Source organism: Phalacrocorax aristotelis, chromosome 25, assembly GCF_949628215.1.
Source record: "Phalacrocorax aristotelis chromosome 25, bGulAri2.1, whole genome shotgun sequence".
Classification (NCBI taxonomy): Eukaryota; Metazoa; Chordata; class Aves; order Suliformes; family Phalacrocoracidae; genus Phalacrocorax; species Phalacrocorax aristotelis.
In genome coordinates this window covers 1,932,014-1,947,729 of record NC_134300.1, presented here as the reverse complement: position 1 = coordinate 1,947,729, position 15,716 = coordinate 1,932,014, and the positions used below count along the sequence as shown (strand labels likewise).

The following is a 15,716-nucleotide window of genomic DNA, read 5'->3' as shown; positions in this document are numbered from 1 at the left end:
CGGTGTCGCCCCGTGCGTGGTCGGGACGGAGGAAGCGGAAGGGTCGGGAAGATGGCGGCGGTGGCAGGGAGAGCCTGGGGCGGCCGGGGGATGGAGGCCACTGCGGGTGGTTGCCGAGCCCCGCTCCCGGCCTGGTGGGGGCTGCTCCAGGGGCTGCTTCTCGCCGTGCTGGCAGCGGGTGAGGCTGGCTGAAAGAGGGTCTGGGCGGGGCGGGCTTCCTCCGATTTGGGGCCGCTCCACGGCTGGAGCAGAGGCACGGAGGGCGTCGCCTGGTCCCCTTCGACATGGCGGCACTGGGAGCCCTCGCCTGGCCGTGCTGGGTTGGTGAGGAGCTCGTCTTTCCCCCCTGTGTTGGGGGGAGCCTCTTGTGCACCGGGGTCACGACAACCCCATGCAACGCTACGGGCTTGGAGTAGCTGGAAAGCTGCCCGGGTGAGAAGAACCTGGGGGTGCTGGCTGACAGCCGGCTGAGCATGAGCCAGCAGTGCCCAGGTGGCCAAGGAGGCCACCAGCCCCTGGGCTTGTGTCAGCACTGGTGTGGCCAGCAGGAGCCGGGCAGGGATGGGGCCCCTGTGCTCAGCACCGGGGAGGCCCCACCTCGAATGCTGGGCTCAGGTTTGGGCCTCTCGGGACAAGAAGGACCTTAAGGTGCTGGAGCGTGTCCAGAGAAGGGCAGCGGGGCTGGGGCAGGGTGTGGAGCACAAGTGTGCTGGGGAGCGGCTGAGGGGGCTGGGGGGGTTTAGCCTGGAGAAGGGGAGGCTGAGGGGAGCCCTTCTCGCTCTCTGCAGCTGCCTGAGAGGGGCTGGAGTGAGGGGGGGGCTGGTCTCTGCTCCCAGGTCACCAGTGACAGGACGAGAGGGAACAGCCTCAGGCTGCATCAGGGCAGGTTTAGGTTGGATGTGAGGGAAAATGTGTTCCCTGCAAGAGTGGTCAGGCCCTGGCACAGGCTGCCCAGAGAGGTGGGGGAGTCACCGTCCCTGGGGGGGTTCAAAAAACATGTAGACGTGGCACTTGGGGACATGGTTTAGGAGGCCTGGGGGTGTTGGGTTGGGGGTTGGACTTGATGATCCTAGAGGTCTTTTCCAACCTTTATGATTCTATGAGACGCAGGGAGCCCCTGGTTTGTCCCCCTCTGAGGCAGGGCTATGTCTTGTCCCCAGGCTCCTGCTGGGGGAACTCTGTTGAGAGGAAGATCTACATCCCCCTGAACAAAACGGCACCGTGCGTTCGCCTCCTGAATGCCACCCACCAGATTGGCTGCCAGTGTGAGTAGAGCTGTGGGACCCCAGAGCTGCTCCTGGGGATGGCCATGCCGTGAGTGGTGGGGTGTAATCTATCTTTCTTGTTTGACTCACCTAGATCAGTATTTCCCTTGTTCTCAGCGCTGTTTGCCCTCTTTTCCAATTCTGCTCCAGTAATGATGAATACTCTGACCTGTTTCTGCTAAATTGAGGGGTGGAGACCTTAGACTGTGTTCCTACAGACCTCAAAAATCCCTGTCAAGGCATTTTGAGCTTGTGCGGTCAGTGCATGCACAGGACAAAGCCAACCCACAGCTTCTAGGGGTACAAGGCAAAGCCGTGAGCGGTACAGAATGCATTGGGGTTAACAAGGTATGAGAGAAAGGGAGCAGGGAGTGAATAAGTGAGGAGGTGACATCTAAAGGGAGAAGAGGGTTTGGCTGAGCCACTTGTGCAAAGCTTGTTAACTTCGCCATACTGAAATGGAGAAGGCAGGACTGCATGACTCTTAATTAAAATATAGATAAGGGAACCCCATTCAAGCGATATTCCTGGCTGAAGTTAGTGTGAGTCAGTGTTTTGCTCGTTTCCAACTCAGTTTTGCTGCCATGGTGAGCCACTCCCTGCAGTGGAAGTTGTCAGCTGCCACTACAGGGCAGCACAGCTGTGCTTAGTCAGTCAAATAACCGAGGGTACAAGGTTCTCTTCACTCCTCTTCCACCCTCTGTGTCAGCCTAGCATTAGGGCAGACAGCCGCACGCAGTCCTGCCTTCCCGGTCACAGGCAGCTTCCGACAATGACGGCAGTTACTAACCGGGGGCGGGGGTTGAAAAAGTGCTTGTTTTTATCAGTATCTTATGGAAGTGCTTTGTCTGTCGTCCGTTTTCTTTGGGAGGTGGTGAAATGACAAGCGGTGGGCCTGCTTTATTGCTAGCCCCCTTTACCATCACAATCTTTTGCCCTTCGTGCTTCTCCAGGCCTCATGCTGAGGTGTCTTTGAGCCCTCAGTTTCTGAATTTGCAATCTTTCCTCCTCGCTGAGGTGCAGCACTAACCCTTCTGTGACTACGGTCCCTGAGGCAGGTTCTGTCTCCTTTGAGCGCCTTTCTGTCTCGGAGCCTGTTTCCTGCTATCCTCCCTTATTCTCCTCAGTCACAGGAGACTCATACTGCTTAGTTAGCTGAAGGCCCTTCAGTGCTTTGATGCACTTAAACAAAAGATGCTTTCAAAGCATGAGTGCTTATTTCTTCGTCTGTGCTGTTCAGCTTTTTCCTTTCCCTCCTAAAAGCCACTGTTCCTTTTTCTGTCCTGCTTTAGCGAAATGGTGCTGCTTCACCAAATGGCTTCCTCCAGCCCTCTAAACCCGTGAAGCATTCTTCCCTAAAGCCCTTAATAACCTACTGCCTGCTATTCCGGGGTGGTTTGGGGGTGTGAAGGAAGTAGATCACTGTGAAAGGTGAAGGGCATGCTCTCTTTCCGCAGCCTCCATCAGCGGAGACACAGGGGTGATCCACGTGGTTGAGAAGGAGGAGGACCTGAGCTGGGTGCTTGCTGATGGCCCACACCCACCCTACATGATACTTCTAGACGGGAACCTCTTCAACAGGTCAGTCATCATCAGTTTTTATCATCCCAGAGTGAGCGGAGGCCGGAAGACTGATACGGGTCCCTAATCTGGTGATGAAAACGTCATTTTTCAGGGGACAGATGGCAGAATCAGCCCTGACTGCGCTGATAGTGAGGTTGAAATATTTGTGGTTTTACTGTGGTTTAGTGCCTGAACTTATTTCTTCTTAAATGGGCTGGTTTGCTGTTAGGAGATCTCTGCTCTGTGTAAATTCTCATGCTATGTTCATCAATGTAGCAGTTACTAAAGTTCATTAAACAACGTCTGGAGAAGAGGGGGCTGAGGGGAGCCCTTCTCGCTCTCTGCAGCTGCCTGAGAGGGGCTGGAGTGAGGGGGGGGTCGGTCTCTGCTCCCAGGTCACCAGTGACAGGACGAGAGGAAACGGCCTCAAGCTGCGTCAGGGCAGGTTTAGGTTGGATGTGAGGGAAAATGTCTTCCCTGCCAGAGCGGTCAGGCCCTGGCACAGGCTGCCCAGAGAGGTGGGGGAGTCACCATCCCTGGGGGGGTTCAAAAAACATGTAGACGTGGCACTTGAGGGCATGGTTTAGGAGGCCTGGGGGTGTTGGGTTGGCGGCTGGACTTGATGATCCTAGAGGTCTTTTCCAACCTTTAATGATTCTATGATTCTGTGTGATTAAGATTGGTCACATCTCTTCCTGGGCAGAGCCGGCTGATGTTTTCTGCTTGTTGCTCTCTATGTAATCACACGCAGTTCTGAGAAGATAAAGAAAAAGGCACGCATTGGTTATTTTGGTCAAAAGCATCGTCACATGCTCGACTGCAATATATCAACGTTAGTGTGTCTTGGATTGTGACTCTTCATTAATGAATTCAAAATTTCACTCATAATTCCTCTCTTCTAGGAGGGTAATGCTGCAGCTGAAGGGAACCTCGCGAGTGTCAGGCCTTGCTGTGGCCATTGCCAAACCTAGCCCTCCCCAGGGATTCTCTCCTGGTTTGAAGTGCCCCAATGATGGGTTTGGTAAGGAAATGTTAAGTCTTTATCCTTGTTAGGACGAAGAGAAATGGTGTCTTTACATTGTATGGTCAAAGCAAGCAGTGCAAAGGGTAGCTGAAATTGCAGCTGTGCTTTAATGTCAAAGTGGTGTTTAAGATAACAGGCTCAATATGTTCTTTTGAAGTTCTTTTCCTTCAAAAGAATATGTTCTTTTGCTGGTCTGAGCTGGAATCTCATAGTTTCTAAGCAGGGGCTGGGACGGGCTTAAGGGAAGACGCTTAGATAAGTTGGCTAAAACAGCATTGAGTCACTAAAGTGTTAAACCTGACCAAGGGTGGCTGTAACTTCTTTTTCTTTAAGGTGTGAAACTTGTACTTTGTCCACACGTGATCATTAAAAGGTCTTACGTTTGCACAGATTGTGCAGAGTGTGTGTTCGCCTCTTTGGGCCAGTCGCTGCGTTTTAAAGTGTCATTCTGCCTCCCTGAATTCCCTCCGGGGTTTCAGGTAGCTTTTCGTTTCGCTATTTTTTTCATGCGGCGAATTTACTGTGATGCATTTTGAGGGGCGAAGTTGCTGCTGCACCTTCTGTAGGTCGCGGAAAGATTTCTGCTGTGAAGGATGCCACGTACACTCTGAGATGAGTTTGGTGCGCTGGCGTTCGTCGTGTCTCTGCCTTCGTGCTGTTTGCACAGTATCTAGGTGTTAAATTGATTGGCACGTTCTGGATGCCTTAGGGTTACTTCCAGCACATGATGAGCTCAGAAAATGTGGGTTTGTGTGTTCCTCCTTTTGAAGTATAATGTTTCTCTGTGTGCCTCCTCCGCTCTCTCAGCGTGGGATAAATGCTCACTGAGTGCTCGCGCCAGCCTCCTGGCACCTGATGGCTTTGAGCACGCATGTTTCTCATTCTCTCTGCGTAGCACGGCGCTCTGTCTCTGCCACTCTGCCACATGTGGTGACCAACTCCATCCTTCCAAGCTTTTGTCAGCTGGTTCCTCGGCCCGTAATGGTGCTCATTCTCTATTTGCTGCTATTTTCTCAGCAGGCCCTACCTCTCCTGCAGTCTGTTATTCTCTTGCAGGCTCAGATTTGCCCGTTTCTTTCTGTTTCCAGGTGTGTATTCCAAAGATTACGGCCCTCAGTTCGCACACTGCAATAAGACTGTGTGGAATCCCGTGGGGAGTGGGCTTTCCTATGAGGATTTTGACTTCCCTATTTTTCTCCTTGAAGATGCCAATGAGACGCAAGTTATTAAGCAGGTACTGCACTTCCTCAGCAAGTAGGGAAGGGAAGCTGCGGCACGGTTCAGGGAAGGGGGCAGAAGTTTTGTTTTCTCTCAGCTTAGATGTCAAAATCTACAGTAAAAATCTATAGTTGAAATTTTTTATGCAGTACGCAACGCAGAAAGGCCAAGTTTTGTAATGATTTTTATTTCCATCCAGTGTTACCAAGACCACAACGTCCCTCGTGATGGATCTGGCCCCGAGTACCCTCTCTGTGCCATGCAGCTTTTTTCCCACATGCATGCTGTCACCAGCACCGTTACCTGCATGAGGCGCAGCTACCTCCAAAGTACCTTCAGCATTAATCCAGGTGAGCTGATTCCTCTTTCCTTGTCATGATGTGGGATAAGGCTAGTGGTAAAAATCCCGGCGGACCATGGTTGTGCAAAAGAAAGAAGATTTTAGAGTTTCCCTAAAGGCTTGCTTGCCAAGTGAGCCTTTTCGAACTAAACTATTCAAGTGGTAAGGAATTTTGGGCTGTTTGTCATCAGTTTAGAAAATAATATGTATGGCTGAGAAAGGTACCTCATACCTGCTATGTAGGTCATCGAGAATGGCTCTGAGATTACAGCTCCGTTAGACTGCGTGTACAGGAGCTGAAATCCTGGTCCTGGTGAATGTTTCTCCAGTGACTTTGCTGGGCCCAGGACTTCCCCCCGCTGAGCAGAAGTTCGCTCCTGTGACAGAACCGCTGGTGAGCTACAGCTGACCAGAAAGCTCACGTCTCACTCGTCACTGCTGTAGTCTCAACTCAAACAATGTTGTTTCTGCTTCCTAGAGGTTATGTGTGATCCTCTCCTTGATTACAATGTGTGGAGCACCTTGCAACCTATCAATTCCTCTGGAAAAGTCGATCCTGAGAAGGAAGTTATTATTGTCGCTACGCGAGTAGGTACCTCTTAATCTCGCTTTGTAGAGGGTGGACTGGAAGGATTCTGGGAAGATGTGGGCTTAGAGTCTCCCAGGAATCTACTGCTCTTACATATTTTCATTTATTCCCATGTCCTAAATGTTCTTTTAGATCTGTCTGGCTATTGTGTTTCTGCAAGTACGAGCCTTTTACGTGGTGGGTTTACCTATTGTTTCCATGTAAGGACGTCTGCATTTCGTTTCTGTCTTGTTAATGTGAGACTTTTTTTCAGCATTTTCTCCACTGATGGAGCCAGGCAAGTAGAACTAGTTAATGTGTCTGTTATGCTTTCCTATTTCACATCCGTAAAATGTGTTGCAGAGGGAGGCAGCGTGGCTGGCTCATCTGTATTTTTCGGGGGGGCGGCGAGGGAGGCTGAATCACATGGAGATTTCGGTGTGTGTCAAGCAATGAGTCAGTGTCAGAGCTAAGAAGGAAATTCACTTCCCCGTCTAGCGGTCTGGTTACAGTCACTTTACACCCTCCAGAGATGCAAGTCCAAAACTCCGCGCTGTCACTGTCTCGGAGGCCCATGCTGCACTAACCTCGGTTTTCAGACCAGGGCTGAGGGCTCAGGACTGCCACAGCAGTGCAGTTGGTATTTTAAGTTTCATTAGGCGGGGTGCTTTGGTTCTTCCCTTATCAGTAGGATGCGTGGAATAGGGGAGAGGTGATAGATCTGCTTTCCCAATAGAGTATTCCCCTGCCTGTGTGCACGTTCCTTACATCTCCTGTTCATCCTTACAGATTGACAGCCATTCCTTCTTCTGGAACATCGCACCTGGGGCAGAGAGTGCCGTCTCTTCTTTTGTGACCCACTTGGCCGCTGCTGAAGCCCTTCATAAAGTGTCAGATGTTCATCTGCTGCAAAGGAATATAATGTTCACCTTCTTCCAAGGGGTAAGAGCAGCGGCATCGCTCCACCATTTGGCTCGTTCGAAGATACCAAATCAGCCCTTGGCTCCTGCAAATGAACTTTTTCCCTACTCTTTGCGCGGAGTCGTTTGTCTGCATCCCCGCCCGTGGTTCCCCCTGCTCCCCCAGCGAGAACAGGATCTTAATTGCACTGTGATAACAACAGCAGATGGAGCTTCCACTGGGGCAGCCTGTGTTCTGCCCCATGGTTCATTCTGGATGAATGACTCAAACTTTGCTTTCCCTCCTGTCTGTATGTCTGTCCTCTGCCTTGCCCCTGTTCAGGGTGAACTGCGATGGCCAAGCTTTAAATTCTGAAATGAAGCCCGGAAAAAGCTAGATTAAAAATATATGTATTGACAGCAGCAAAATGTAGCTCATTTCTGAGAGCCCAGCACTGGAGTTGGCAGCTGTGGAAAAGCAGAACAAGCTTGTGGAGGAGGGACTGATGGCCAACAGCTGATGTTCCCCTCAAGGCATCTATGCTGATGGCTTCTTTTGTGCAGCTTTGTGAAACCGGCTCCCACAGCCCCATGCTGTGGCCATGAGATTCCCTTCATTCACCCTCTTCAGCACATACTTCCCTAGTCAGGATTTCCCAGGGGGAGGCAGGCGTACGGCGCTGTGGAGCGGACGTTCTCGGTCGTGCTCCCAGGGTGTAGGACGAATGATAAGACTTGGCTGTAAATTAGTCAAGGGGGAAGTCGGGTGGCTGGCTGACTTCACTGCCCTTCTTTGTCGTGAGGATTCTCTTCTTAGGGGCACATATTCTTCCCCAGGCAATGCTCAGTTTTTTGCAGCTGCCTTGACAAACTCATTTCTGTCATCGAGCCTTACTTCCCTTTTTTCCCAAGGAAACAGACACCCCTCCTTTCAGGAAAACTTCATGTGTTTAATTCCTGGAATGGAGAATTGCCCTTTTCCCTGACTTGCCGTCGTCCTTACCGAAAAATAAAGATGACTTATGCCAGGGTAAAGGCTGTGTTAATGCCTCTTTGCTGTTACTCCCAGTAGATATTACTGGATATCAGTGCTCACTGAAGTCTGACTTTGCCTCTGTGCCTTTCTTGCTTGTGGAATTCAGTAGCTGTCCCCTGTCTTTTTGCTCTTTGCCTTCATTTCTGTCCTTTGCTCCATCCCTTCCTACCACATCTTTGTCTTTGGAGCCAGGCACAACGTAATATGTACTTTGGTCTTTTGGTGTGCGCCAGGCTGTGGGGACCTTCAGGAATACTTGGTGCAGTGGTTGGCCCCCAAACTCTTGATTTTTGGGCCACCTCAGCCTCTCGAATATTGCTGTTGGTTGGGCCAGGCAGCTGTCCGTATGTCATTCACGTGTGATGCTTTTTCTGTTGCAGGAGACCTTTGATTACATTGGCAGCTCACGAATGGTGTACGATATGGAAAAAGACAAGTTTCCTCTCCGCTTGGACAACATTCATTCATTTGTGGAGTTGAATCAGGTGTGGGATAAGTATGGGGACCTTTTTTATTCCCTGTTTCTCTGTGATAATTTAGCTGTGGTTTTCCCAGCCATCCCTTCTGTTTTTGATTTTTCCCTGGACTGGACTTCCCTGTTCTGCAAGACTCCATGATGTTGATTCATGTACTTATGGTGGGGTGGTTGTTTTTTTTTTTTTTCTTGAAGGTGGCTCTAAGGAATGACTCCGTTCTGTGGATGCATACAGACCCCGTCTCTCGGATGAATGAATCTGTTGAAGTGCAGGTAATAGAAAGCAATTTGTAGCTGTTCATCATATCAAAATGCTGTGGGATCTTTAGCACACTGCAGGCGATGGGGATGTTAAGCTTTCCAGAGAAATTACGCGTCCAAAAGAACAGTGGAACAGTGCCATCTTCTCTTCTTCCAGGTTAGAAACTTGCTAGATATTCTGAGTAATAGCAGCGTGGGAGCAAATGTGACTTTGCAGGAAGCTGGATATTCGCAGCCTCTTCCCCCATCTTCCTTCCAGCGCTTCCTTCGGGCCCGGCACATCCCTGGAGTGGTCCTAACTGACCACAGGAGCGCCTTCCAGAACAGGTACTTCTCCGGGGCACGGGCTGGCCCATGGCCGAAGGCAGCGGAGCCGGCAGAGGGCATCTGAGCTCCTGCAACGCCTCTGCCGGGGGTCTGCTGCCTAACATACATGTAGAGCGGCAGCCCGGGGGGAGTGGAGGAGCAAACGTGTGCCATGTAATTGAACAAGCGCAACATAATTATTCTGACAACCGAAAGAAATCCAGTTTTGTACAGAAAATGTTCCCCACAGCTGGCCAGAAGCCAGAGGTGAGCAAATGGCAACTAAGCGTGCCTAAGCCTCATCTGTTCTTCCAGAAGCTAGCTGCCTTTTTTTCTTTTTTTTTTTTTAATATAGCTTTTTGTTTGTGATGGCAGAAAGCCCCAGGCATTGGGAAGGACACTTTCATTCACCCCACATGACCCTGCTACAGCGTGTTCCTTGGGGATCCCCTGCTCCTCTTGGTGGAAGTGGAAGATCCACTTCCTCTTTGGAAGTGGGAATGCGGGGTAGAGGACAGGCATTTGCCTCTCCCCTCTTCCCTAAACTCTTCAAATAGTGTCTTTCCCTTCATCCTCTTTTTCTCTGCTCTTTCTGAGAATCTCTGTAGCAATCAAGTAGCTTCCCTTTCACCTCTAAATCTGCACTGCTTTAAAGGGATAAGAGCAGCTGGGGTGGAGGAAAGTGCAACTCGCTGCCGTGTGACCCGCCCTTGGACCGGGGGGATCAGTCCCAGGTTGGCTGGGAATGTCAGGTGCATAGACCATGCAGTGGGCTTTCAGCTGCGTGTGCCGCAGACGCCTTGGTGTAAACCTCTGGTAGAATTCACTTGGAATTCCTCACTGCCTTCAGAATAAGGCATTAATAAAATCCATGGGCACAACTTGCCTCAAAAGCCCTCTTCCCAGGAGACCTTCTGCATGGGTTGTCCTTGCCTCAGTTTCTCTACCCATTTAATAGATTGGGCTGTCACCCACCTGAAAGCTAATCACAGCTTGTAAATTGTGTGGAGATCCTCAGATGGGAGAAGCTGTGCAAGGGCCAAGTTAATTATAAAGCCTCATTAAATGGTTTAAGGAGCGTGTGGCAGGGCAGTGCTTTGGCAGGGCTGTAGCTCTGCTCCCAGGAGACTGCTCCCACTGTTTGCTTTAGGCACACTCTGAATTGAATTCCATGCCCTGTGGTTTCTTTCTGCCCCTCCCCAACCTCTGTTTGCCGCCTTCTTCTTTTCAGATACTACCAGAGCATGTACGACACTCCAGAGAACATCCGGATGCAATACCCCGAGGGGCTTAGCCCTGAGGAGACCTTAGAGTATGTCACAGACACAGCCAAGGTTCCTACTTTGCATTTTCTTTAGCTGCTGGCTCTGGGGTGGATGGGGCTTTGGGTGGGGGCAGCTGGAAGCAGGGTCATGGGGAGCGGGGGAAAGCCGTTTCCAAAAAGGGCAGAAAGAGGGTGGAAGTGCTTTGTACAAAGGCACTCAAACGCTAGCGCCGTGTAAGCGTTTTGATGGATGTGTAGATTCTGGCTTGCTCTCCTTGCTTGTTTTGCTGGATCTGCCTATCTTGATTAACACAGAGCACTCTTCCTTTGCAGTCCCTGGCAGAAGTTGCCACAGTGGTCGCCCGTGCTCTCTACCAGCTTGCGGGGGGAGCCAACAACACCTCTGCTATTCAGGCAGATCCAAAAACGGTACGAGCAGATGGAATTGAGTCCCTGGCATCTCTGATGAGCCCTCACGTACTTCCCTTCTGTCTCTGTTTATATGTGTTTACACAGCATGCTGTCCTGTCTGTCTCCGTGAGGGCTTTGCCTCCCCCTTCTCTCTTTCCCCACCACAGCTGAATGAAAAACCTTTCACCCTTCTCTAGTTCCTTGCCTCTCCATCTCGGGGCAGACATTAAGCATCACGAGCCCTCTACAAAACAGAGCTCCTTTATCCTTGTTCCACAAAGCAGAAGAGGAAGCTGAGGTGAAATGGCAACGTGTGCCACAGGGATCAGCTAAGGAGTCGGCGGAGCTGGAATCAAACCCAGTGTTCACAGCTCGGTCCTGATTTATGTACAGTTGTGACACACAGTCTCTCCTTTGCTGTGCTCTTGGCCCTTGTAGTGGGGAATAGCTGTCAGCCAAATAATCTCGAGAGGTGTAGCTGTTAAGATGCTGTTTTTTCTCTCCTCTTTGTGTAAACCAATTTCCATCTCTTTCCAGGTCTCTCGAATGCTCTATGGGTTTCTGATTAAAATGAACAATTCCTGGTTTCAGTCCATCATTAAACCAGACATAAAAGGAATTCTGGGTAAGGGCAACATAGGGAAGAACAACACAGGAATGGGTTTGACCCCATATGTTACCTGGCAGCTTTCTAAAGCGCCACACTAACACTGCTTCTGGCCATCTCCCTGCCAATCCCACCTCTCTGACTGTTCCAGGTGACGTTCCCCAACACTACGTTGCCGTTTCCAGCCCTGTGAACACTACCTACCTTGTACAGTATGTCCTGGCCAACCTCACGGGCACTGTTGTTAACCTCACCAAGGAGGAGTGCCTGAACCCTGAAAAAATACCCAGCAGTGAGAAAGAAGTAAGTATCCATTAGAGTGGGGTGATGGGTGGGGACAGATCTGCCATCCACTTCTGCTCTTGAGGGAAGCTGGTTTAGGAATGGTTTCTATTGCTCATGATAACACGTGGGAGAACTGGGGAACTCCTCTGACAAGGAGGCATCTTAATGCCCGAGGGCAGGGGAGGAGTGGGTGAAAGGATCCCCTTCCAGTGCGAACAGCCAGTGAAGCCTCTCTCCCCCCCCCAGAGGCACGAGTTCAGAGTAAGGGGATAGTTGGTTATTTACTAGTGGCTGTTTGCTGCCTCTTACTGTCCCGTTTTCTTTGCAGATGTACGAATATGCCTGGGTGCAGGGTTCCCTGGACCCTAACTCAACATCACGGGTCCCCTACTGTGTTCGGTCAACTGTTCACCTAAGCAAAGCGCTCTCTCCTGCCTTTGAGCTGAGGCAGTGGGGTTCTACAGAGTACTCCACATGGACAGAGAGTCGGTGGAAAGAGATCCGTGCCCGAATATTTCTGGTAGCCAGCAAGGAGCTAGAGGTGAGTTTGTACGTGTCTGAAAAAGAAAGTCGAGAAAAAAAATGTGGCTAGCTGTGAATAACATCTCCTGACAGCTGGAGAAACAGTTCAGAGTCTGTTACAAGACCTTGTGCCATCGTCCTGGGTGAGCTCCAGTTAAAAAGAGCTGGGCTTTGATCCTTGGAAATGAGGTAACCAAGAGTGCACCACTGGCGATAACCCTCCCACCTCCAGCCATTTCTGGGTTAATAACCTACTCGCTGAGGCCAAGACAGTGCAGAATAATCAAGGGTCCCCTGAGCAGGCTGAGCTCTGTGAATAAAACATAGAAGCGACAGGACTCTTAACCCTTTCCCCAAGCACAGGAAGCCAAGCCAGTCACTCTGTTAAGGTGTTTTGCCTGACGAGCAACCCAGACCTTCCTTCCTGCAGTTCGAATCCCCTCTCGACAGCGCAGCAATAACTTTTGCCCAAACCTCCACGAACAAAAGCTGCTGTTGGCTCAGTGTCTCTGTTTCTAAGCAGCCCTTAGCTGGATGTGATGTGGCTTAAGTACCAGCAGAATAAGGGTTAAGCGTACAGTCACTTTGGGGCTCTGTGCCTGTCCCGATGCCCTCTGGTTGGCTGTTAATGATGTCATACCCTGTCAGGACAGACTCCGGAGTGCACAGCGCTCTCGTCATCACCTGCTAGCAGTAAGCCACCCGAAGGCCACGCAAGCCCAGGCATTTGTTGCATCCCTCGGGTGGTTATTTGAAATCCGAACAGTTTATTTGCGTGGCACTGGGCCTTCTTAACGCGATCAGGGAAGCACAGTGCCCTGCCTGCCTCCCGCGGCCTGTTACAGCCCAGTAGATACCAGTGCTCTGGGGATGCACAGGTTGAGCCCAGCCATCCCTGAAGTGTTGACCTGATAGAAAATGTACTGAGGGAGTTGTAGCGGCGCATGAATGGCCGCTGCCTGGGGACTGCTATGAGATGTCTGGGGGAGACTGGCAGCGGCAGCCCTACCACGCGAGGGGCAAGGTGGACAGGAAGGAATCTAACAAGGCCTTAGACTGGCCTGGCACTTTGCTTTCAGAAGAGGTGCTGAGCAGGAGGTAACCTCGGTTATGCAAAGGCTATTGACAGACGTTGGTTCTGCCAGCAACTGTGCTTGTGGAAGACGTTTACAGTTCCTTGCTGAAGGAGGTGTCGGTTCATGCAGGAGTAGCCAAAGTGTCGCATTAAATGGTTGCTAAAAGCCTTTGCAAACTGCGGCGGCCACTCTGAAACGCGAGACGTTCTTTATCCGTGATGCAGCTTTTGCACGTTTTCTCTTAAACATCTGTTTGTGTGCGCTGCTGGGAACGACAGGGAAAGCTGACCTGGTCCTGCCTGGCAGTCGCTTTCGTCTAAGGCTGTGAGGTCCTCAGAGTATCTTTTTATTTCAGTGTACATAGTGTCTCAGCAGCGAGCTGGTCTCTGTAGCTTTCGGACAGAGAACCCCATTCCACACAAATTCCATGAGGCGCCGCGTGTGGTACCGGTGTTTGTAACGACAATGCTAAGTGTTTCTCATCCCTTCCTAGATAATCACTCTGGTTGTGGGCATTGCCATTCTGATCTTCTCTCTCCTCGCCACGTATTTTATCAACGCCAAAGCAGATGTACTTTTCAGCATCCCGCAGGACCCTGGGGCTGTGGCTTACTGAAGATGCTCTCTGGGCTTGAGAAGTCTTAGTCCTTGGATTACAATTTTCAAAGCTAAAACTACACTGGAATGCCCCTCTCTCTGGATAGGGATGCAGATGGTTCTCTCCGGAGCTCCTGTACTCGCGTTCTGGGGACCGAGCCCTGAAACGTAAGAGACTTCTAGAAAACCGTGCCGACCAAGCCCTAAAGAAACTGTGACTGAGAAATTCCCAAAGCCTTTCTTTTTAATTTGTCCTTACTTCTGAGCAACTTGAGAGGATCGGTCCCGAATGCCACTGAGACGACGGTGGGATGGATGTGTTCCCTAACTGAAGGCAAGGGTGGAGAGGGTGAAGGTGTTTTCTCTGGGATGGATGCGGACCAGCAGATTTCCGTGGCGCCTGACAGCATAGTTTGCCTGTTAGTGTCCCACAGTTGCTGTGAATTTGTGTATACTACAATGCAGGGAGGGCAAGGTGTGTTTAACAGATGATTAGATGTAAAATGTCCTTTTTTTTTTTTAATGGTGCAATATTTTCTGGGTTTTGTATATATATATATATAAATAGTTCCGTTTAATTAAAAAAATCTCCACTTACAAATTAACCCATTGCCTGTTTTGTCTTAGTTGCTGCCAAACGGACCAAAAACCCTGGGTGCTGCGATATGTTTGGGTCTCGGGAGAAACAGGGTTTGATTTGGTTTATGACTCGAATTGAAACTTTGAATTCTTTCTACAGCTGGACGAAAGAAAGACTTCGGGCCCTCAGACAGGACAGGGAATTAACTCACCGTTGTTCAGACTGTACGTTCTCCAAGGCAGGGATGGCTGATCGCCGCAAACGGCGCTTTGCACGACGGTAGCTTGATCTCGGTCAATCCTGTGGCACTGGTGTAATAAACAGGTTTTTAAAGAGCGCGCTCACACACTTTGTTTCCTTCGATGCCAATCCGTGGTGCCCAGCAAGGCTGGGCTCTCAGGGCTAGCGGTTGCGACTGGGCAGGCATTTGGCTGTTCCCGGTGGTTTCTTCTGTATGAAAATTCACTTGTTCTTCAGCGATGGTGATTTCAAGGTGCGATAGTGCTGTTGTCCAAAGCGGGGAGCTCAAAAATAACGAGAAAGGATTGAATAATTCCAGAAACGAGCGCTAAAGCAGACATCGCTTCCCCTTCCCTAGAGGACAGTGCGGGCTTATTGTGTTTAAGTCTTTCCTCAACTAGGCGAACACTGGAGTTTTAAAGTAAGTCAGACCTTGTACTCTCAGTGCTGCCCTGAGGGAGACTTTTTCCACTTGCTAATGCATCTTGCTCTCAGGAAACTGCTCCTGATACTTGGCGGAATGTCTCTGTGCCTGATTTGTTTTCGTTTCTCCTAGCAGTGCTGAAGAAACTCGTACCTCGATTTACATGGAGCCATCTTGTCTTTACAATAAGGATTTTCATAGCCTCTAACTAGTAATCTTTGGACTCGTTCCAACTTTGTCAGAACAAAATCAGTTCCCCCAAAATTATCCAAGTAGACGGTTTCTGTGCATGGAGTGAGACAGAGGACCTCAAGACACCATGTGGTCTGGCAGAGAATTTTGTAGAATGTGTTTTTCCTTCCCTAAGGTAAGTTTATTATATATATTTTTTTTAAAAAAACGTATTAAAATGCAAATGCTCGGTCATGGTGGAGCCGAGCTATGTGGAGAGATGGTGGGATCAGTGATGGCTAATCAGCAAATTGGGTAAATATACCCAGGGTTCTTGATCCTTTTGCAATTAAAAATGCATCCTTCCCATACTGCTCTCTCCCCCATCTTCCAAATCTAGATTCTGTGCTTGGGTTTGTGCTTCCCCCCCCTCCCCACCGAAGGCTTCTGGTTGGAATTTGTCTTGTTTTCCCCGTACAAACAGAAATAAACCCTTTTACCACTCCCAGCCCCATTTACCACTCCCAGCTTTTTGTTCAGAGCCACTCTCTGGCGAGGCGAACAAACAGCTGCCTCCGTTGTCT

General features: G+C 50.2%; 1 protein-coding gene across 1 annotated transcript; it reads left to right on the top strand.

Annotated features, from left to right (window-relative positions):
- Positions 1-15: 15 nt before the first annotated feature.
- On the top strand, positions 16-14,322 carry NCSTN (nicastrin). Its single transcript, XM_075075290.1, has 17 exons — positions 16-178; positions 1,161-1,265; positions 2,723-2,846; positions 3,731-3,849; positions 4,941-5,086; positions 5,270-5,420; positions 5,889-5,998; positions 6,768-6,920; positions 8,294-8,398; positions 8,584-8,661; positions 8,807-8,976; positions 10,187-10,289; positions 10,553-10,648; positions 11,168-11,255; positions 11,389-11,540; positions 11,851-12,063; positions 13,614-14,322. Exons 1-17 carry the CDS (start codon positions 52-54, stop codon positions 13,734-13,736), a joined length of 2,163 nt encoding a protein of 720 aa, XP_074931391.1. The 5' UTR covers positions 16-51; the 3' UTR covers positions 13,737-14,322.
- Positions 14,323-15,716: the final 1,394 nt, after the last annotated feature.